Raw genomic sequence first — 24,540 nt, 5'->3', positions numbered from 1 at the left:
TCAATCCAGAACACACATACACGTACTGTACGAATGCATACTGCACACACCACACACAGGAAACGTCTCATAAGAAGAAGTCTTGGGTATTTATAACATCTGGATTGTGCTTCCACTCGCCTGCCAGAGCCCATTACAAGACACATGGGCAGCCACGCACCATGCCTGTGTGTAAATATAGCCCTAAAATGACTGCCTGAGGATCCAAAACCTACAATTTTGACAGAGGCCCTAGTTTGACTGGTTTGGGTGTTTGCCTCGGTTGCCAAAGTAACGAGTGTGCGAGTGAGTGTTTCCTGGTGTGGTTCAGTTTGACCTTCCTATTGGGACAACTAAGAACCAATCATGTGTAAGAGAGCCATCTGGTACACAAGCTGCTATTGGCTGTCCTGGTAGAAGACCTGGTGAACTTTAATTGACTTGAACAAAAGTTATATCTGAGATCAGAAAAATTATAAAACAGAACTGCACAAAACTAATTAAATATCCATTTTCTTGTTGATTGTTTTGAGGTTGAGAGATTCCCGAACAGAGGAAATTCTCATTTATACAGCAAATGTTCGGCATGTGATTAATAAATCGATCGCCAAGATAGCTGGTGCATCATTTTCTGTCCATTGACTTAATTGTTTGGCTAATTGTTTCAGCCCTTGTAGTGTGTAATTGGGTCACATATCTTGTTGGTCATGAAGTCATTTATGAAGACATCTATAATAAACAAAATTTACCAAAGTGCTAAAAAAAATTAACAATTTTAATTAAAAAAAAAAAAAGCATGAGGAACCTTTTGAACAATTCACATTCAGTCTGCTTTGTCTCCTTTCCTCCATCTCTTTTTCTGTCTTTAACACAAATAAATCTGATCAATCTACTCAATCAACCTTATTGAGTTCCTCTGTGTGGCTGTATGTCTGAATCAATCAGCAGATGGCTGCTCTGGAAAGCCATGTCGAGCAATAAATCAGACAGTCGGGCACTGACCGAAGGTTGCTGAGGCCCCTCAGCTTTTCTGGGCCTGAATCCCCGTCTGGTCTGCAGGGCAGCAGGGAATCTGGGTTTTCGTTGTTTACTTCACTGCTTCTTATGGGGTTTTTATGTTACTTACAGTACATGAAGTCACCAGATCAAATGCACTCGATGACTCTGACTCTGATTCGTAGAGATGTTTCCTTTTGGCAAATGTGAATGCGCCATGTTAACATGACAGATTAATATTTAGTAGGATTTTGTATGTGGTGTTTTTTTTTATATATATATATATATATATATATATCTACAGTATGTCACCATGGTTCTTTTTTTTTTTTAATGATTCTCATACATTTAGGGCAACAACATATTGACCTAAATATTAACCATTCCTCGTGAACCAGTGTCGTGGTGGCCAAAAACAGAATTGGGGACATCATAAAATTACTTTAAAGAGGTCTTTATGAATTTAGGCTGTATGAAACGCTCTTTCAGGACGTGTTCGTCTGCGTGAGATGCTTAGTGAAATTTGAGAGGATTCGGATGAGACCAAACTCTTGCGTAACAGTCTTCTTTTGGGGAAGGGTGTTTGGCACACATTTCAACACACACACACACACACACACACACACACACACACACACACACACACACACACACACACACACACACACACACACACACACACACACACACACACACAGAGAAACACACTCACCATTTCTGTGTAGTCCATGTGTAAATCCAGATTAGCAGATGATAATTTGCTGCAGGGGGGGGGGTTGGAATGTATAAACCAGCAAGGCCTCATTAAAAGACAGAAATGGAAATCTGGTGTTGTGGCCCACAGCCCAGGGCACGTACACACGCTCCTACTGTACATAATATGTAATTAATCCTAAAGGATGTATCACAAATTCTTACAGTCTTAAACTGTTTCTAATCTCTCCTCTTTTTGTTTTCCTTCTATGTGCTGCTGAACATGATGTACTGATTTTCAGGTAAGTCGTATCTCTTTCTCTCTGACCTTCATGACCTCCTTTTTATGTCCATTAGTTGATCCCAGATATAACTTACTCGTATAGTATGTATCCTATTATCTCTGTGTCATGGGATCCAATCTATGAATGCCCTGACTCAGTGATGAAAAGCAGGAGGGAAGGGGAAGAACAAGTGATTATATTTGTAAACATGACTTTAGCTTGTAAGGGGATAGAGGTCTGCGGCTTATATTGATAGGATGCACTGATGTTGTGCCAACAACAGTCCAGAGGTAAGACCTTATAATCCGTCTCACTACAAGTTTATAGGAGCTGTGATGATGAACAGAAGTGATCTTTTTCAGTCATTTTTAGCACAGATCTATTCATATTTTTCTTCTCGTATGCTGTTACCTTTGTCTCTCTTATGTCTTGCTAATAAGAAACTTGTTTTAAATGAGAGGCCTGGCAGATATTTCCTAAAATCTCAGGATCCTTCCCTTTGCGTGTCTGACTGTTCGTGTTACGGAAGCTTTACCTTCACTGCAACAAGCTTAGTTTGTATCTGCCTGTGTTATTTAGCCTTATCTCGTGCTGACGCAGGGCACACAGCGCACAATGACGACACGCCGTTCTCGTGCTGCAGCGGCTGTGACAGAAGACGCGCAGCACACCGAGCTACACCGAGATAAGATGTAGTCTTTGTGTCTAATGTGGGCCCTTTGACATGGCTCAAGCCCTGATAGAGTTTTTATCTGAAGGCTGTATTTTGGAGACACATCAGCGGTCAGGTGGAATGTCTCTAAATGTAGTACTCATGTCCTGTAGTTACACAAAGAGAGTCACGCTTGACCAGAAGACCTTTGTTGCCACGCGATCCAGTGCTGAAAAGTCAAAGATGACGTCTTTAAAGTCTTTAATGGCATCAAACTTCACAGCTTGAACAAAAGAAAGGAAGTTTTAACATAATATTATATACTGAATTTCCAAATTAGATACAATCATAAATACAACGCTAATACTGCATAAACATGAAACAAGTTTAAATTCACATGATGTTAATCTCCATTTGTTTTTACCGTCAAGTAAAAGTAAATATCCTCTGAATTGTGTAATAATGATACTTTTCTTTTCTTTCTTATGATTAAGTTAAGTGTCTGTTTTAGAGTGGCAGGACAGCAAAGTAAGCAAAAGTAGCTCTGAAGAGCTTTATATGGAAGACAGTGATACTTCAGTCCAGGTCAGTGACTCACACTGACAATTCATTTGAAAGGATGCAAGCAAAGAAAGAATTTCTTAATTCATTGAATATCATTATTTATGATACCTAATGATCTTAACGTGATTGGGTTATAACGGTGAAGGAAATCCACCTCTGCTTTTACCACTTCAGTTTCGTGAGAGCAGTGATTAGGTGAACCTCAAAGTGTTGCCTCCGAGCCAAGAGGCTTTTATTGCGAATGTTAAAGGCAAAGCCATTTTGGGCAAAGTGACATCCAATTAAGGTGGAGGTTTAATGAAGTGAGATTTTACTGTCTGGTTAGGTGGGTTTATTTGAGGGTCTGCGTGTGCTTTTAATTGCAGATTATTTCCGGAGTTGTGTTTTTGTGTCGTATTTTGGCCATTCATGCTGGCAGCGGAGCTCCACGTCACACATGCAGACACACTTACACACTTATGCACAATCAGCCTGTAATTGGTAACATCTGGTTGAGGCAGAAGTGTTATAGCCCACGAGCTGCATTGGAGTGGGATTAATGATGGAATCTGAGAAGTTGAGCTTTTTTTTTTTTTTTTTTTAAACAATGACTCAAATTATTAATTACTTATCAAACTAGTTTTCCACTAATCTTCTGTCGATTAACTTATTGATTAATTGGTGAATAGTTTCAGCTCTACTATACTGTATACATCATATATTAAAGTCGTGGTCTGAACACAGTATTCAGAAGTTCATCCATCCATTATTTATACCCGCTTTATCCTGAACAGGGTTACGGGGGGGCTGGAGCCCATCCCAGCTCACTTTGGGTGAAGGCAGGATAACTGCTGGAAGTATGTAAGGACTAGAACCCGATCATCTTGATTTACCTGAAGTAAAGTGATGCAGACAAGCCAAGCTAAGAGTCCTCTGATTAGAGGTGATGAAGAATGAAATCTGCATCCTTGTGATACCTAACCCTGTTTACTAATCCTTAGTACAACTTGTGTACAAAGGCTTGAGTTTTCAGTCAACCTTTTAAGCTGTAACCAATTGTGTTTTTGCAGAGTAAGAGAGCCATTACAGAGCATCATTGGTAATCAATACCATTTAGAATGCAGCTATCTTGGAGGAAGCCAAAACTTCATGTTGACACATTTATCCTCTGTTGTCACAGGGTTTGGATTTTGGCACCTTATAGCCTCATTAAAGGCCACTTATGCTTCAGTGCTAACGGTGTATTGATTTACTGGAGGACATTTTTTTTTGAATGAGGGCACTTATATCCTGTCCTTTCTTGATTTGAAACCCATAACAAAATCCTAGAGTGCTACTTTAAAAAAAAAAAAAAAGTCATTGTTTTTTGTTGTTGTTATAGTAATATTGTGATTTCAGTCAAGTCCGGTCCTCTACACTCTCCTCTGCTGCTTTTGTGCTCCTTGAACAAGATTCAAGCAGCAGTTTAACATCCAAAGGCAAACAGTATATTGTTCTCGATTGTGTTTCCATAGTCTGCCAGTGAGTCAGTATTTCTGTCTGCCGTCCGTGTGATGTTGCAGGTAATTGAGGGCGGCCAGCGTGGAGGGTTTGTGATGCACCAGGCTTGTAGCTGCATCTGATAGCAAACAGTTGAATTGTGGGGGATTAAAGCGATTATATTTGATCAGCGCACAATGGATTGGACTCAAGCTGGGGCCCCCTGTCTCACTATGAACTGCTGACTGCCCAGATTCTCTACAATCACTATCCTCCACAAGGCTCACGCTCTGTGCGTGTGCTTGGGTGATTTTGTTTTTATTTTTGACTGCCATCAAAGTCTATTTCAGATGACTTTATCGACTAAATACGGGTTGATATCTGTGTATGTGTGTGCTTTTGTAGCTGGATGAAGGAGACCAATCAGAGGGCTTGTGGGTGACAGCAGATTTAAGAGTTTTAGATAGAGGCTGAGCTTCTACCTCTTAAAAGCGGTGAGGCGGTGAGATGAAGGGGGTTGTCAGTGAGAGAGAGAGAGAGAGAGAGAGAGAGAAATGGGGGGGGGTCGCAGAGCAGTTTCCTGCGGTGTAGAAGTTGGCTTGCTGCCACTCGGAGCGTGTGTGTGTGTGTGTGTGTGTGTGAGAGGGGAGAAAGAAAGGGAGGGAGATGGAGAGGGGAGAGTATGTGTCAGGATCTGTGTCTGCATGTGAACGGTTTGACCGAGCGGTGTGGAGGAAGAGGAAGAGCGGAAGAGAAGAGGAGGACAAGAAAGATGATTGTCAGGAAATAGTGGGACAGAAGAAAGAAGGAAGAAACTGCTTTTTGTTTCTTTGTCGATGACTCGAGAGAAAAGTGAAGAAGCATGTTCTGTCTGAAAGGTAAGTGAATGAATGCGTTTGCATTGCCCGGTGTGTGTGTGTGTGTGTGTGTGTGTGTGTGTGTGTGTGTGTGTGTGTGTGTGTGTGTGTGTGTGTGTGTGTGTGTGTGTGTGTGTGTGGACTTTTCCCCTCAGACTTTGTGAGACAAAGAAAAGTTAAACTCCATCTCTCTCCCCTCTGAGTGGAAACACAGCAGCTTCCTCCACACAATATCCTTCCTCGTGTGTTTTCCTTAAGTGAAGGAAACTTCTCCTTTCTGTATTGAATCATTCCTTCCTTTGTTCTTCCTCTCTGTATACGATTCATTCAGGTTCTCTTTACTCTTACCTCTCCTTTTTTCCTCCGACTCCCTTTTCACTGCTCTTCTACCAGTTAATGTAATTCTTGATTTAAAGAAAAGCATCTCTACACACAGCCTGCTTTGTACGCTATTTGCTCTCTCACACTTTAGTTTGTTTTTGTGGTGATAAGCGATGTGAGGACCGAAAAAACGTCATACTTTCGTATGTGTTTGTGTGCATGTATGTGAATTGTCCACAGTAACAGCTGGCGAAGCAGCAGTTGCCTGGCTGCTGTCCTGCAGAGTGGAGCCATGTGTCGGATATTTCTTGACTGACCAGTTAAATGAAATCAGGGTTTCTCTCTTTTTTTTACTGGCAGCTTTAATTTACATTTGTGTCTGTTCTCACAGTCTCTGTCCAGAACTACACTGCTGACTCACTGTAGGACTCAAGCTCCTCCGTCTCTCTTTGTAGTTTTACACACATAAAGAAACACCGACTGCACCAAAAACTGCTAAAAGATTTGCAACAGAAAAACATAGAGTTGCTGATAGAGAGGAAAACCAGCAGCCCAGGAGGAGGGTCAGAGTTTCGTATGGTTGCTTTTGGTGGGGAAATGCACGATGATTCACCAGTGTAAGAACATTGTGTTTATTCTTTATCTTTTATCTATCATGGTTACTGTGAAGCTACAAATATGCTAATGCCACAGCCTTGAAAAGTTAGTGTATTGTACAAAGGTCTTGTTAAACATGAGAACACATGAGGAGAGTTTTTGTGAAGAATAACATTTCATAGTGTCATTTGTTGTTGTTTGAAGTTTTGTATTTTAGCAATGATCAGTCTAAATTATATTGAGAAAAAAAACAACTGCAAGAATTAACTTAATATGATTAGGGGTTTTTCCATATTTTATCGTTCCCGATCATTGAATGTGAATATCATGATAATGGGAGTATTCTGATGACAAATGTAAAGTAACCAAACCCACAATTGATCTTAAATGAAGGCAAATAAATCCCTAGCTTCATCTTAGAAGTTGCTCCAATCTGGTCTTTTATCGGAAATGAGGAAAACATCTTTCTTGTAAAACCAGAGTATTTTCTCTCTCTGTAGTCTGTCGATTTATGGCTTCCATGAATGAAGTATGTTAAAGTGAACACATTAACTATTTGTGGCAACGTCCCAGTTCATCAGCTGTAAGCAGTAACTTATGTTGTCAGTTACACAGCGTCTGGTCAGAATGGAGAGAAATGGAGAGAAACAGATGTTGTGGGAGTTGTGTTGCAGAAGGAATTCAGTTTTGTTAGATGGAGTAATTCACTATTTTTGAGACTGCCGGTTTTGACTGAATAACCAACTGTATGGTAGAAGGAGGATTAACACTTAATGTACAGAGCGCTAAATATTTAAAACTTGTCCTACTCAGATCAGGTCAGAGACATTTTGGCCCTCCTTTGGTTAACATCAGCTGCAGTTAAGGACAAAAGCACCAGTCCTAGTTTGGGTTTCCAGCTTCAAAAGACACGATGAACTGACCCAAATACTCTGCACTACATTAACCACTGTGATCCGACCAGTAGATTACTCTGTATTGGTTGCCAGTTACGGAATAACTACTTACGTTATGATCGAAACAAGCCCACTCCTTTAGGGTTGCCAACTGTGGATCAGATGTGACACAATTCAGTGCATGTTTCTCCACATCCAGCTCTGGCCAGAGTGAATTTTCATCTGTTTTGACCACCATCATCCCCTCCAGTAAAGCCTTGCATTTCAGTGTAAGCCATTTGCAAGGCTAGAATTAGGTTCTCTGACTTGGTATGACTTTGGGTTTGTTATTTCAGCACTTGAGCCCCAGTTCAGCATTCATCCCAGGAAGTAGACATTAGATGAGACATGAGTAGGGATTAGTTGGAGTTGGACTTGTCGCTCTCGCTCAAATTGGAGGTTTCCTGCACCGTGAGGGGTATAGATGTTCAACATTTCTGTCCATGTAAGTGAATGTAAGCTCTGTAAAGCACAACCATTGCAGACATTTCATTCGACTTCCTTTTTGCAAGTTCAGTTGAGGGCAGCTCAGGCTATGTCCAATTTGGAAGAACATATCTTTGGCCAATGTTTTCTGGTTTTCTTTTCAGACACTATGATTGCAGTTCACTCGAATGTGTGAGCATTATAGAGACTTCAGATGTTTATTTTGTGGGCAGCAGCAGAGGGGGAAGTGCAGATGCGTCAGTCCAGCCATACAGAGACGCTCAGTTGATAAAGTGTGCACATAGCGGAGCCTGAACCATCATCCTGTTTGAATACATTTTATTATTCAGTAATGATTTGAAGCATTGTGAGGCTAATTTAATGCCTCAGTATAGTAATAGATCAAATATGTATATTCTGTCATGTAGTGTACTGTATGATGTGCAGTATTAATATATCACAGACTACATTGTAGTACATTATTTGAAGTATTGCAGTAAATAATTGTCTTTTTGAATATTTCAACAAAAAAGAGAGCCTGGATGTTTAGTCAGGAATGGATTAGTCAATTATCAGAGAATTAATATGCAACTATTTAGATCCTTGTTTAGGTCTTTTTTTTCAAGCAAAAATGATTTCACTTTTTTTTTTCTGTTTTATGTCTATTTTTGATCATTAGTTGAAAGAAACCTGGAACATATTGAGATGTGCGTGAACATCTGTGTATACTGTATCGACTGTCATGTGTGCAGCTTGTATGTGTGTGAACTGAATTCCAGGAATGTGTGAGTGTGTATGAGCTTCACACTCTTGTGAAGGTGTCATGAACTCGTTTTTTTCTCTTGGGCATTCGTGTTAGATTTAGCCTATAGGTCAGTGACCCACATAGTACACGTGTAAACCTTTATTTAACCTCACCTCCGTCACGCATTTCACTTACACTTACACATCCTATCAGGCGAAGTGTTACCTGTACTTGTTTTGCTTCATTTCTGGTTAATTAAGTTCATTTCAATGTTTCTATTATAGCAGATATGATAGTACTTTCCAGTTTTAGCGTTATTTATACTAGTAGTGCAATAATAGTTTACATTTACAATGAACATTTGCTTTGCTGGTAGTGAATAATGTTTCAGCTGGAGGACATAACACAAATGAAAGATGCTAAGAAAGTTGTCAGTAACCTTTATTTAGCCACCCCGTTAAATGTCCTCCCTTGTTCACCTATTTGAACTTGTAGCAGGACAGTCCTCCAATAACCAATGCACCTGTGCTGTGTGTCCAGAGAGACTCTGACCTCCTGACCTGAGGCTGACCCCCCACATCCCCCCTGTCCTTGTGGGTAGTCGTGTTGAAGGATGTTCTCACACTCGATGTGGCAGGCTGCTTATCTCCAGTGGAGGGGAAGAGAGGATGACTGGAGCTGCTGGAATGTAGACAGAGGGGCTATGCTCAGGTAGCTGGCTTATAAGACCACTTTAAATTCTGGTGAGAAGCCGAAGATCCCCTGCATTTTTGTAAACTAGGTGGCGCATATTACGCTTAAATACTACAAATACTACATCATGGCTGGACATTCCAAAGGCTATAAGTCATATATGGATAATAACTACTGTAAACATTGAGATATAATTATATCCACCTGTACCTGTCTACTGTTCATAAGTAGAAAAGTCTGCTGTATTCAGTATGATAATACACATATGGACATTTTAAACATTACCAGAAAACAAAGGGGAAGTCTAGCAGTTAGTTACCTGACCAGGTGCACTTCACATGACTGTATATCTTTTATATTTAAAATAAAACCTAGGAATCTGGACTTTGATTTCAGAAATATTTATCCCCGTTTTAAGCAAATGTTGTCACTCCATGCTAGAAGATGGAGTTTAACTAATTGGTGGATTTTATGCTTCGGTAAATATTTAGACAGAGATAGTTAGTAACTAATTGGCTTCAGAACTTGTTTCCTTGCAAAGTTTGGAGTTGTAGTTGGTCTTGTTTGCTGCTTTAAAGTTTGTCTATCTGCATTTGTCAGTCTTTTTATATTGAATTATTGTGAGCCACTTTGTCCATGCACAGTAAATCATGCAAGCTTGTAAATTAGCGCAGGACTTCGAGAGGAAATTCAGTAGAGATGTTGACCTCAGTAAACAAGTCAAACTCCAGGAGAGGAGATTTCAGGTCTTGATAGCTAAACAATAGATGGTGAAGTTCCAGCGGTGTGTGAATAGGATCTGCCAGAACTCCAGGGAACCTTTTGTCCTCTGAAAAGAGTTTACTAAACAATGGCTTTTATGGAAAGTTTAGAAAAAAAATTTTGAGCCAGTAACGGGGTCTTATAGTATTTTGAGTTTAAGACAATGATAATGAGTGTTAACGTGAGGTGAGGTTTCCAGGGACAGTGCTGGAAAAGTTTGGTTGTGGGACAAGTTTGAAAAGACAATGGCCGACTCCCTGTGGATGAGTGGATGACTTCCCCAGACAGAAGACTAACTCAGCATGCAGGTGCTTCTCCCACTCCATTCAGATCTATGTGTATCCATGGTTACCATTGTCCCTTTACCAAAGCCTTCCGCTTTGGCTTCCCTCCCCTCGCAAACACACACACAAACGCACATGTGAGAGTGCACACAGACACGTATAAAAGTTCATGCACACATGAGAAATGTAAACACACATATATTAATACACACACACACACACACACACACACACACACACACACACACACACACACACACACACACACACACACACACACACACACACACACACACACACACACACACACACACACACACACCTCCTGACCAGTAATAACTGCCATTCACAGGCAGTGGACTGTGAGAGTCTGACCTGCATGCTGGGCCTCGGTAAGACATGCACATACACACAACACAGTGTTTCGTGTGTGTGTGTGTGTGTGTGTGTGTGTGTGTGTGTGTGTGTGTGTGTGTGTGTGTGTGTGTGTGTGTGTGTGTGTGTGTGTGTGTGTGTGTGTGTGTGTGTGTTTGTCACCACCACAAACCTACATGTATAGTACCTGTTTGTAAAAATGTTCATCTGTGTGTGTCACTACCAACACCCCCCCCACCCCACCCCCACCCCCTGTGGTGATGATGAGGTGCCTCTGTGTGCAGGTCTGCATGACTTCACACCCCCTGATGTTGTTGTGTTATGAACTGGATGACCCACTGTGTCTATGCATTTATGGATTTAGGGCAACAACGGTGTTAAATGCAATTTAGGCCACAGCCAGAATCTTTTGGCGTGCTCAGTGGGCTACGTGTCCTCACACGCTTTTATAGTGTGTGAGTGTGTGTGTGTGTGTGTGTATATGTATGTGTGCTGTGGTTTGTCCATTATGTTCTGTGTGTGTGTGTGTGTATGTGTGCACAGTGGTTTTGGTTTTTGTAATCAGCTTGTGTGTTTGGCTGTCCCTTACCATACTGTGGAAATGATAACTATCGGTAATGGGTGTTTTAGCCTCGAGCTATCTGCTGAGGTTTTGGCAGAATGACACACACACACACACACACACACACACACACACACACACACACACACACACACACACACACACACACACACACACACACACACACACACACACACACACACACACACACACACACACACACACACTCCTTTTTTCCCCCAAAGTTGGAACAGGTTTATTCACTAGTCCTGCAATCTATGTTTTTCATCAATTAACCGGCACACTATTTTTTTGTGTGAATAATAATTTGACAAAAACTGAAAAATGTCCGTCCCAGTTTCTAAGAATGAAGGTGACATCTTCCACAGCCACAAACCATCGTCTATATTCAGTTTACAAGGAAATAGAAATAGAAAAAAACAGCAAATTATCAGCTGCACAAATTGTACTTCATTTTACTGAAGTTAATATTGTTTAAAAAAATGCTGTCTGTGTTGTGTGACACATGGGTTAGCCACCACCAGAGGGAGACATTTGCCTTTAATGTTTTCCTGTAATCCTTTTCCATTTTTATTTATTTTCTTTTTAGCCTCATTTTTATTCAGTTCAATGTCTCAGTTTCTATTCAGAGTTTTTTTAAACTTTCATTAGTTAATGTAACATGGGAGTATTACCCAGTCCAGTCCTTCATTCGCCATCTTATTAATGTGAGCATTTCATATCAAGAAGCTTACTCTCACAGCCAAGCTGATTAAGGATCATGCACACACACACTCACACTCACACACACACACACACCCTCACCTGGCAGATTAGTAACTTTGCCATTTGTGACTATCTCTTTGTTTGCCTTTTATCTTTTTATCTGGCGTCCGCTGCGCTTACATCTGTCTTTATTGGACAGTCAGGTATTACATCTCGGTCCATCTGGACTCTGTGCCCCGCTGTAGCTTCTAATTGGATTTAACTCCCTTTAAATTCTTCACTAATTTTAAAGTCACCTTCTTTTCGTCTGGATCTGTGTTTGCAGCAGTTATGTGATGGTAAATCTGAAGCAGCAGTTAGATATTTAGCACACATTCATGTGTTTTACACATTGCGTCATCCGAGTTAACAAGTTGACGCATAACACGTCAGGTCCTCTTGAACTTCCACACTTTAGTGAAGTGGAGGTGATGTACTTTGTTAACTGCAGCCTGGTGTCCATCTGTGTTCTGTGCGGGTGTCCATCACAATCACAGGCTAGGCGGCTGGAGGCTGGATAATCTGGGTTTACAGATTAGAACAGCAGCGGTGAGGAGCAGAGGAAAGAGGGAGCAGGAGGAGGAGGAGCCGAGAGGAGATGGTCATTTGTTGCCACTGGACAGTGCTGGTGCTCCGTCTCAAATGGATGGAGACAGGGGAAGAAGGTTGGTTTTATATGCTGAAAACTTGTCCGACCATTATTGGAAGTACACTTTTTTTTTTTCTAATCTTGTTTTCGATTTACCAACGAAGAAGCAACCATCTTTGGACATGAACTGGTTTCTTGACTTTTTCTGGATCTTCTTTTGCACATTTTGTGGTGATGCGTTTAGGTCACTGCAAAGGACAGCATAGCATTCAGGAGTAAAACAATGCTTCAACCACAGGTATTTCCAATAAAGCACTGCCCCTTGTTTTAAACCTTTGCTTTGCATCTTTGGACTTTTCAAGAAATTTATTGTGGTCACATTTGGGGCTCAGAATTCTTGTTTTTGCAAGCTGTCAAGGTTACTGGCAGACAGCAAACTGACAATCACAGGATTTTTAATAGCTTTATGCTGCAATACTTTGTGGAATATTTGTTCTGCAGTTAAATCTTGTAATCGAACACTGAGCACAGCCTTCCTTTGTCAGGCAAATCAATTCAAGTCAATAGGATCCCTGGAGAGAAGGAGAGGAAAGACAAAAACAGTAGGAGGAGACAGAGGGGGGACTGAGTCCCTCGTGGGTTGCAAAAACCTCCAAACCTCCAAACCTCCATCCTATCTTTGCAGAAAAAGAGGGGGAGGCCTATTGAGGGTTTGAGAGTAAGGGGGGGGAGGTCTCACACACACACACACACACACACACACACACACACACACACACACACACACACACACACACACACACACACACACACACACACACACACACACACACACACACACACACACACACACACACACACACACACACACACACACACACACACACACACACACACACACACAATCTTCAGTCACCCCTCCATCCCATCACCTCAAGTGGAGGGTCCAGAGAAGGAGGGTCGCCCAAGAAGAAGTAGGAGGAGTTGGGGTGGCTTTGGTCCTGGAAAGAGCAGGGGAGGGCAGGTGGTGGGGGTTTAGGTCTTAGCCTGGGATGATCACATATGTGCACTGCCTCTCCTTGGACCCGGTGGTCAACTGCTGGCACGGGGCCTGCTATGAGGTCCCCCCCAGCGAGAAGCGAACCCTGTGCTCCTTCCTGCCCACCAACAAGATGGGGAACAGCCTCCTGCCGCAGGCCGTCCCCAGCCCGAGGCCCGCCAGGCCAGAGGGCTGCCTGCGCAAGCGCCTGCTCTCTGTGTCAAAGGTCCACCAGAAACAGGACTCGCTCTGGACACCCAAACCGTTGCTTGGACCTCTGGCTAAACTCTCACCAGGGAAAACACAAACCTACCAGGATGACAAAGGTACAGACTACTGAACATTTTCATTGGAGGTTTTTAAAAACAAAAAACAAGCTACTGTTAGTTTGTTGTAGAGATTTAAAGTTTTGAAACCTCATAACAATTTTGTATTAAAACCAATAGGATTAGTCAATGCATCTGTCCTCTTTCATTAGAGGACAATAGACATTTTAAACTGAATACTCTAGGGGTTCCTGCCTTCAGCTGTTGTGCTGAGCTATCCAGGTAGCACTCACTGTTAGCCTCTTAGTGTGACTTAAGAGACTTAACACGACACCACATTGCTGTTTTTCTACAGTAATCATTGAGGTATTTGTCTTGGCTGTGAAACAGGCTGCCAGATTCAGAGTGGACCGAAGTCACCTGAACTTTTTGTGGGGAATAATTATACGCTGAATGTCACAGTGCCAGAGAGTCACGACACATGTGGTGGAGGCTTTTCCTCCAAGCCGGGCTTTGTCTCTTCTTATTAGGTGATTTCCTTCCCCCTGTAACCGAGTGACATGTGCCGTCTGGCTGTCTGGCTGGCTGTGTGTGTGTGTGTGTGTGTGTTCGTGACCTCAGACACCTTTGACCCTTGATGTATGACAGGGGTTCTTGAGGCGAGAACTGAACGACCCTGAGGTTGCTTTTATGAACAAAATCTGTCATACAGCACATTAATTATTGTCAGTGAAATCTGTCGCCTGATGATTGCCTGGAAATATTTTATTGTTCTTTTATTATTTATATACATATTTTAAGACTTTCCTGCTGTGCCTGAACATGTGTTTTAGCCTATTTTCATGCATTCATGCATATAATATTTGCATGTATCATCCATGCCCACGTGCATGCTTCCATCCAGATCATGCTTCACCCTCATTGGGGACAGACATGACTGAGGAGGCTCCACTGGGTCGCGGCCACCCCTGGGAACAAAACATAATAGATAGCAGCTGGAGGTGATGGGCCAGGGCTGCAGGGAAGTGTAAGAGAGCTGATTGTATGGGGGTGATGGAGCTGACACTATCGAGGTTATGACGGTGACCCACTTTCACCTCTGCCACTACATAAAGGAGCCATCAGGGAGATAAGAGAGTGCTAAAGGATAAAGGAGAGACTGGGAGAAGTTCCTACGACTTTTGTCCAGATTTATTTTTCACACTCTTCTGTCACCTCATTGTCAAAGTCACAATGTAAACTACCAACCAGTGACAGTTTATATTATCCTAGATCTATGTATTTAAATAAACATAAAAAAGATCTTTAAACAAGCAGGATCTTCTGACCAATACAACTTTTATAACTTCTGTTTTTTTGGTCCCATCTTTGACTCTCCATCCGCTCATCTAGTTACTTTCTTTCTGCATATATGCTTATCTATAACCATATCCCTTATTCCTGTGCGTGTAGCGTAACAATATGCTGCTAGACGACTGTTGCCCGTCCTTACGCCTGCTTTGGCTAACATGCCGTGACAGCTCAAGATGTCGCTCCCATTGGTACAGTATTGTCTGGGCTCTGTAGGTTGAATCAACCTCCCAGTCACTCTATTTATGCACCGCTGAACAGAAGACCCTTGTGCACACAAACACGCTCACATTGGAACGTGGCCTATATGTCCTTTGTGTGCATCTGCTTGTGTGTCCCTGCATGCATGCTGTTTCTATCATATCTGTTTTCACTGCATTGCTTTTGCCTCACATGATTCTTTACATAGATATGAATATTTCCTACAATATATTGTAAATGGCAACCGTATTTTTTTGTCCTTTCTTATATCTTTATAAGTGGAGCAGGTGTTCAATCGGATCCCCCATAATCCATTGGTGAGAAGGCAGGTTCAGTTATCGACCAATCGGCGCCAACGGCTCCCGAGGGAAGGGCACCTGAGGGAGGCCAGGCTTGTAGAGTAACAAGATGAGGCCAAATGAAATGGATTGGCTGCATTTATGGGGGGAAACCCAGCTGAAAATAGGTTAGAGTAATATGATTTTGGCGGTGGGAATTGGGAGATTGGATCCTCAGCTCTTCATCCTTGTCTCCCCTTTCATTCATGCAAACATAACCACATTTCCCATCTTTTCAAGGCAATAAGAATCTGTCAGTCCATGATGGCACAACCGTTGACAGGCTGAACTTTTGGAGCCACTTTAGAATTGTAGAATGTTGATAAAAGTTCCCAAAATTTTTGTTTTGTTTACGAGAGTAAAAAATAGTTTGAGTTCCCCTTTTTCTCATCTCTTCATTCTTTCTCCTCTTTTCTTAAACCTGTCAAGTCACTCCAACCCTCAGGATCCTTCAGTTTGGTTTGACACACCAATTTGAACCAGTCTCATCAACTGACTGAATAGATTCAAAAGACATAATCTTTCTGACCCTGTATGTAAATACGTGCATTTGAAGTGGCTTGTCTTTTTCTGGTTCAGGGTTTGCGGCAAAACAATTCTCAAAATTCCACAATGACATTCGTTCGTTGCCCTCAAGGCCTAAACACATTCACACTCAACCATAGATGAGTAAAGTAAAGTACGTACTTACCCTGAATGTGCATGAAACCGCCCAATAGCAGGTTTGAGGTGGCAGAACAATGGAGCAGAGAGCATGACTCAAAGCTTAATGAGATGAAGAAAAGAAGGGGATTTCACACACTCTCACAGACACACAGAGAGAGACACACACATAAACACACACTTTTGGGAATTGGGGGTCAGGGGTTGGTTGGGGTCATTCAACTGTAAAATGGGTTAAGGCTCTGTTTTTCTTCAAAGCAGCCTTGTCTGTCTCGATCTTTCTCCATCTCCCTCATTCACTGATTAAGTCTTTAATGCTGTTTGTGTGAATGAGTGCACGTCTGTCCATTTATCCCTTCTGAATAGAAAAGCTGCAGCAGCCCCGTCCACATATTCCCTGTTCACGTCTGTAAACACTCATGTGAGTGGGAGATAAAAGAGGTGAAAGGTAATTAAAGGGTAATAGCGAGCAGTGTATCTAACAGACGGAGACCTTTTAGCTTGTTAAAGGACTAATAGGTAATGGCTGGCTAGTGATTGGTCGAACAGAAGCCCTTCCATATCGTGTGACCAAGGGCTAATGAAGTCATCGCTGACACATATTGGGAGGTAATCAAGTTGGTTTGAGTTCAGGCTGTGTGCGCATGTCTGTGTTTATATTCATTTATCCCGAGAATACAACTGATGAATTTAAGTGACAAGCTATCTAATTTATTTGATTGATAACATTGTAATTTAATCCTCCTAATGAGCATTAATAAGTACATCAATATTTCATGTGGTTTATAACTCTTTATAATATAGTTGTAAGCAACTATTCTAACTTTCCCCGAAAGACATTTTATACTATTACACTTGTGTTTTACTACCTTGTCTTCCATTATCTGTCTCTACAACAGCTTCCACTCTAACATAAGCAGTTAATAAGCATTTAAATACATAATATAGTTAAATAAGTGACCTCAAAGTAAAGTCGAAGCATTTTATTTTGTGTTACTTGTTGGAAATTTATTTTTACCCAATAGAATTTCATAATGTCAAATTAAAGTATACAATTGACCAAAATTGGTGACCACATAGCTGCCACATCAGGTGTCACACAGTGTGAAGCGAGCATGCATTTGGATTTTCCACAGTGTGAGTGTTAGATAATGCGTTTAGATTAATAGAGTGACTTTGGGCTCAGCTGGCTTTTCATTTGGGAGCCTGGAAGCAACAGAGGAGAGAGGAGGAGGAGGAGAGAGGAGGAGAGAGGAAAGGACTGAGTCATGAAGAGCTGTGTGGATAAAAGAAGGGATCAGCTGTGCCTCGCAGTCCCATATGTGTACAACTGACTTTTACTTCATGGCTTGATTATCACATCAGGAAATAACAGGCCGATAATCAGTTGAATCGACAGGGACATTTATCCTGTCATTGATGGAACTTGTCAGATCAAGAAAACATAAGGAGCTCAGACACAGCAGAAGATTGGTTGGTTTTAATAATATGTATATCTTACATACAGTTACTAATAATCATCATCATAATAATAATATAAGAAGAAGAATAGTTATTTCCTTTTGGGGCACCTTTCCTTTCCAGCTCTTGTTCCTTTCTTTGTGTTTTTCACTCTTTCAATGACCTTCCACTGTTCAGTGTTGACAGAGGGAGCCTCCTGCTGGTCGGGTTGGTGAACTGCAGCATGTGACACCAGACTGGAGGAACTTTCTCTTGTTAATATGACACATGCAGGTCTTTAACGCTTTGTTATGTCTCAAGAATATCTCTCTTCTATTGTCTTGTCTTTCTGGTTTTTTTTTTATACTTCTGCAACCTGACTCCTTTTCACAGCATGTGCAGCTTAACTGTACATTGGCATGTGTTGCAGACTGATAAGAGACACATAACAAAAAGATAGCTAATACTGATGAGAAAAGAGTAAGTTTGTTGTGTAGGTGTGTGTCTGTATATGTTTTTTGAGGGGTTAATTTATCTTGTCATGCTGTCCATTCAGCTCATTGACTATTATTCGTGCTGATTAGTGTAAAGTTGTGATGTCTTCTAAGTTCTCTGTCAGACATGCTGACAAACACATTTCTATATCCTATGCATAAAACATGAATTCATGATAAACTAAGAACCATAAAAAAAACAATTACATAATGAATGTACGATTTTTTTTCTTAATTCTCTGATAATGCCAGCAGATCCTGGAAACAAATGCGATTTCAGGTCTTAATCTGGGCTGCATTTGCTTCAGCAACAGCTTCTGCCCTCTTTTTTTCATGCTCTTGCACTTCCACAGTGGACTTGTTAGTAATTTAAAGAATCAAATTGAGCTGTAGTGCAAGATAAGTGCATTTAAGCACTCCGCGGCTATACCGACCTCAGTCACAGCTCATTTCCTTAATGAGTGCTGCTATTAGAGGGAGGGTTTTTTTTCCACCTCATGTTGCTTTCAGTCTGGTCCTCTGAGGTTTCTGGCTGTGTTTTCCCTACTGACCAGTCTGTTCCCTCCCTGTCGGCGCGCACACAGTTACATTCCTTGCTTTCTCTGCATGGTTCACAGAAAGTGCGCAGCCTCCTGCAACAAAGAAAAATCATCTCTCATTTATCTTCGTGGGTTCGTAACTTTTTAAGCTGTTGAATTTGTTGTTGTGTTCAGTAAAAGCCTCAAAACTTCTACTGCAGTGATGTACTGGATTTGAACACATAAGTAAACCAATTTTTTGCAACTGATTATATGAATTATTATAAAGGATTCTGACTTCTCTGCTCAGTATCATCTTACCTGCCTCATCTTGTACTCTAACTCTCAGCCATGAACACTTCCCTCCTCCAGTGTGTACCCTAGCTCCTCAGCTCCAGACCCCATTTATGCCCCCAATCAGCTGGAGGCTCCATTAAGCCTCCAAGAGCAAAGCCAAGCCTCTGAAAAGCTCATGTCCCCCCATAGAGACTGATTATAAAAGGAGCGAGAGAGGAGAGAAAGTGATTTTAAGAGCCTCCTTAAATCTGTCTTGTTAATGAGTTGTCCTCACCATGGCAACGTCTCTGTTTCCAGGGTTTTCCACACCACATGCGTATGGATTCGGGTTAAAGACAAGAAAACAGGCAGAACGTAGAGAAAGGGAAGTTACAGCCAGTTTCTCTTCTTGTAAAACCACAGGGGAGCATTCCTTGATGACTGTTAATTTGTTTGTTTAGAGGCAGAAGCTAAATTGCTCGATTGCTGTTAATCTTTTCAGACCTATGCAGGATGATGCTGGAGTTTTCAGCTGTTGCTCATATTCACCACCAGGTGGCAGAATAATACAAGCAAGCAGAGGATGAAAAGGGCAGCGTTTCTGCTCCTCAGGTTCAACCAGAGTTGTTCATCTGAGTCATCAGTTTAAACTAATATAGAAATGACTTAGCAGCACATAAAACGTGCTTTATGTGAGACTAAATTGTTGTAGTGATGCGTTATGGTACTACTAGATAGAATTAGGGTTGAATTAATTGCCTATCAGACAATGTGGACCCATTTATCTACACCAAAAAGAGACATACGAGGTACCAGAAGGAATTTAATTTGGAATAACGGTGGTCTTAAATTTTGGGAGTATTTGATCAGGGAGCTAGGCGCGTTTCCCTCGAGGCCCATTAGGAGGGCGCAATCACTGCATCCCAAAGAGGTCTGCTCTCTCTATTAAAGCCTCCATCCCTTCATCCATTATTGCTCAGATGGGACAGAAGGGGAGGGACGGAGAGAGAGACAGGGAGAGCGACGGTGAAGCATGGGGTAAAGAAGGAAGGGGGGGGGGTAAGCAGGGGTTAAGTGGATTTGGGGTCGTGCTTTTTTTTTCCCAGACAAGGTCTAAATATAGGATTATCAATGGAGAAACCTGGGCTTAATTCAAGCATCTGCACCCACATAAAGACCTCTGCATAATGCATCCCTATATCTGATTGATAAGTCAGATGAAACCACCAATCACAGCGTCTAAGTGTGTGTGCGTACATGTGTGTGTTGCACATGATACTGATCCACGTCATCCTGTCAGTATTAAGCCTGTCCTGAGACAATTAACCCCCTCTGTCTTTACCCTGGGATTACAAAAACTCATCTTAATACTGTGATAGGGCTGCGTTATTACAACATTTATGTAGAAGTACTTCTGGGACGATGATTAAATCTGATTTGGAAAAACTGAAAAAAAACCTGTGAAGTAATAGTACTGGTTTAAGTTCCAGTGATGAGTCCTCTGCTGAGGTGTTGTTGAGCAAGGCAGTGGTGTAGCTGACCATGACCTCAGACTGCCATCAGCTTCTGCAGAGGATCAGTAAAATACCACATGACGATGATTATCTGCCTTGTATCAGTCTTGTTAACATTCGTTCAATATCATCCTGTAGTTCTAGGTCTGTGGCAGTGAGTAGCATGAAGGCTGCTGCAGCTGTAACACCACAACGGACCCTTTTCAGAAGACTTGTTACAATACTTGAAGCATAGGCGCAAAAAAATACAGTTAATAATGGCTGAAATTGATTTAACTGCTTTGGTGTCAGGATCCTGCTTTTGTGCACGCAGCATATGGCCAAATCACCATAGATTGTGCAAATTAATGGACGCAGCCTCCGAGACGGCACGTCAGTGTAGGTGGCTGCGGCTGTCGCTATCTTGGCAGTGCCTGACTGGACAAAGAGGTGGAGCGCGGGTGGAGCTGAGACACGCCGAACGAAGACTGGTTGCTGAAACCAGCGCCATGGAGAACCGTTCCATTTATGGCTGCATTCAATGGCTGAAAGCTGCAGGGAACAGCAAGCATACCCCCAAAAACCCCACCCTAAATTTTGTGTCATTTCAGACTTTAATATAATTCAATCAGGTAATTTCTATACAATTTTGCCCCCATACAGTTGTCATGAACGGAGAAATTAGCCATAGAGACGAAACCATTTTTTTTCGACTGGGGTGGGATTTGTTTTATTTCTGCTGTAACGTTGGGCATTTTAACTTGGGGATTGACTCACTTTTGAAGCCAGCCTCAATTGGTCATTTGAGGAACTGTAGTTTTTGTAACTTGCGTACTGGCTTCATTTTCAGCCCCTGTGGTTGATGCTTGTAAAAAAACATGGTCAACCCCGACTTGAAGGCTGTCAGAAGGGATGTGACAATGATGAACAAGAGAAATTGTAAAATGATAGACGATGTGAGACTATTGTATACAATCAAGGGAGTTCCTCCGGACGGCGACTTGCAGAAAGATTGTGAAGCAGCTGTTATTGTGGAGTGTGAGAATATTTCAAAACTGGTAAATAAGTCAAATTCACATCCCAAAAAAAAAATAATCCAACAACCTACTAATGCGGTACAGAAAATACATTTCTACATTTGAAACCAACTCCTGTGTTGTTGAGGATTTCAAAAGATTCCACTGGATTTCCTAAAGTGGAGTTCAGTTTATTTTGTAGTCTCAGTTTTCATGACTGAAAGCAATCTACTGTCTGTAAAACATCCTGTGACAAACTAAAAGAGACACGATACAAATTGGATTGATGTTTTAGGCCTGGTGATCGGAGCCGAGTGCAGTCATGCATTATAAATGTATTGGTTAATCACAGTAATCAATGCCAGCCACCAGACCAACCTACTAGTTGTGCCACTGCCACGAGGCTGATTGTCTTACTCACTTCCTTAATTTGTGGTCATTGGTCAATTGTGTCTCTGATTGTTGATTGGCTTTAGTGCTGTACCCCCCAAACCCTCTCTCAATGACCTACTGATGGGAAGTGAGATGTAATGTGGGAAATGGGTCAAACAACACAATTTTGCTCCAGTAGTGGCGGAACTGTAGATAAATAAACATTCACACATTGTGACTGATATGGCTTTAACCCACTTCCCATTGGCATCTTTGGGTTTGCCTGCTACATACGAATACACACACACACACACACACACACACACACACACACACACACACACACACACACACACACACACACACACACACACACACACACACACACACACACACACACACACACACACACACACACACTCACTCACTCACTCGGCTTTCCTGCCTGATGTGAGACCGGCTAACCCCCAGGTGGCTTGTTGTTTTGTGCCCTTAAGCTACTGAAGGCACTTAACCTAAATTAGCTCAGTCTGTCGCTGTGCCGCAGTGCCGAAATCAGACAAGACCCTTGCGTCAGCAGTATGAGCTCAGCACAGCGGGTCACGGTAACAGCAAAAGCAACATGTCACTGTATACCCAAGCTCATGTGTGCAGCTCTAAAATCAGTATGAAATCTGTGCTTCCTCTTTTTTTTTTCTTTAAGAAATTCAAGGTCTCTTTCGAGGTGTGGTTTTTATTGCTGTCGTCTTGGCTAACCAGTTTTAATGAGAGCATCAGCTAAATGCTTGAAGTGTAAAAACATACAGTGAAATATTAAAGCTAATGAATCATACTGTTAATGCAAATGACGTAATTTTCCAGCTGTGACCGATAGAGTGTGTTATCCCAGCTCGGCCATCACTCATCTCACACTTTTAATTGAGTAAATTGTTAATTTACAAGTCTGGTTCTGCAGAAACACACACACACACACACACACACACACACACACACACACACACACACACACACACACACACACACACACACACACACACACACACACACACACACACACACACACACACAGTGGATCACCACAGGCACTGCACACACCCCAGTGGATTGTAGCTTTGTGCTTATTGTCAGGTATATGGCATTTATTAAATTGGATTAATGATTGTGTGTAGCTATGAAGGAGGAGGGAGCAAACACACACACACACACACACACACACACACACACACACACACACACACACACACACACACACACACACACACACACACACACACACACACACACACACAGGCCCTTAGGAGAGAATAGCAGACAGCCCTAGTGTTGAAATGTAGGTCAGGAAACCTGTGTAGCAGCCAACATAATGTCCTGTATGTGTAGGCATCGCCACATGGATGTATGGGCAGTATGTGTGTATGCATGGGCGTGCAATGAATTGTGTGTGAAGGCACATGCATTGTCTTAATAACCTGTAAGTGCAAGAGCATGTGCTGAAAGACAAAAAAAAAAATCAAGCATGTAGAGATGCATTGCTGTAATCATCGAAGAGTTTAATGTGTGACAATGTCTGTTGTCTAAATGCAGTAGATTGTAGAAACTGCTGCAGGCACACATTCATGTATGCATAATACTCATACAAACCCATGCTCCAACCCAGGCCAGTGAGACATTTGATCAGCATGTGTGCCTCAGACACAAACACACTTAGGCCTTGTGGTTATCGATGTTTCACATCCTCAGAGGGCCCACTGGAGGGTGAGAAGGTCCAGGAGTCAATATGAGTGGAGACAGCGTGGCTGGATGGTAATGGATGTAATTGTAATCTGGGGTCTGCCAGGGGTCTGTCTTTATGTTACACTAACAGAGGTTTCCACAGGGAAATTACTTTTCTATGGCATGTCAGATATGTGTTACACCTGCCAGGCAGAATTCTGAATAGGAGTTGTTCAGATGAATAATTGAATGGTAAGAAAACGGCTGAACAGAGATTGTATTGATTCTTAAGTCAAGGTCAGCACTGTGTGACCTGCTTGGAGTCCAGACACCAAACACACAACCAAACACAAACATGCAGTGTTTCATGTGAAGAAAGTGAAGTCATACTGAGAGTCATCATCAGCAAAGTGGTACTTTGAGTTAAACTCTCAAGTCTACAAATCTACAAATCTGAGTGTAGACATGGACGTGAACCTCAATTTCTTCAGCCACTAAAACTCATTTATGTGGCTGATGAAATTGTCTCTTAACTGATGAAGCAAACTCAGCATGGTAAGGTCCATGTTACAGGTGTGGGTAAAAATGCATCAGGCCATTTGATTAAAATTCTTAAACCCATCCAAACACCAACAAAACAGCATCTACAAACGGGCCCGTTTCAGTTTCAGTTTATTGTCCTGCCAGCTTGATGGGGGGGCTGACAGGCCTGTGGGGTCAGATTGCATAAGATTTAACACTCTGTTGCCAGGGAAGAAAACAGACGGTTAGCTACAAATTCACCCTGACGGCGGCATAAAACATCTGAAGTTAGCAACAAAACC

General features: G+C 41.9%; 1 protein-coding gene across 5 annotated transcripts in view; it reads left to right on the top strand.

The window, feature by feature from the left end:
* nhsl1b (NHS-like 1b) overlaps positions 1-24,540 on the top strand; it is a 104,315-nt gene that overhangs the window by 46,337 nt on the left and 33,438 nt on the right. Inside the window, exon 1 of one of the 5 annotated variants that reach the window (XM_069696599.1) lies at positions 4,700-5,504. The exons of 3 other annotated variants lie outside the window; for them this stretch is intronic. In XM_069696599.1, the coding sequence (XP_069552700.1) occupies positions 5,489-5,504 (16 nt within the window). In that variant the 5' untranslated portion in view covers positions 4,700-5,488. Of the gene's footprint in view, positions 1-4,699; positions 5,505-13,597; positions 13,903-24,540 lie in introns of those variants that run through there. One more of the 5 variants, XM_069696595.1, reaches the window with a different exon arrangement.

Source organism: Brachyistius frenatus, unplaced genomic scaffold, assembly GCF_029030835.1.
Source record: "Brachyistius frenatus isolate BFR_SWC_R1_liver_20210118 unplaced genomic scaffold, ASM2903083v1 Contig_21, whole genome shotgun sequence".
Lineage (NCBI taxonomy): Eukaryota > Metazoa > Chordata > Actinopteri > Embiotocidae > Brachyistius > Brachyistius frenatus.
Note: the sequence above shows the minus strand (reverse complement) of the source record. Positions and strands in the feature narration are given on the sequence as shown.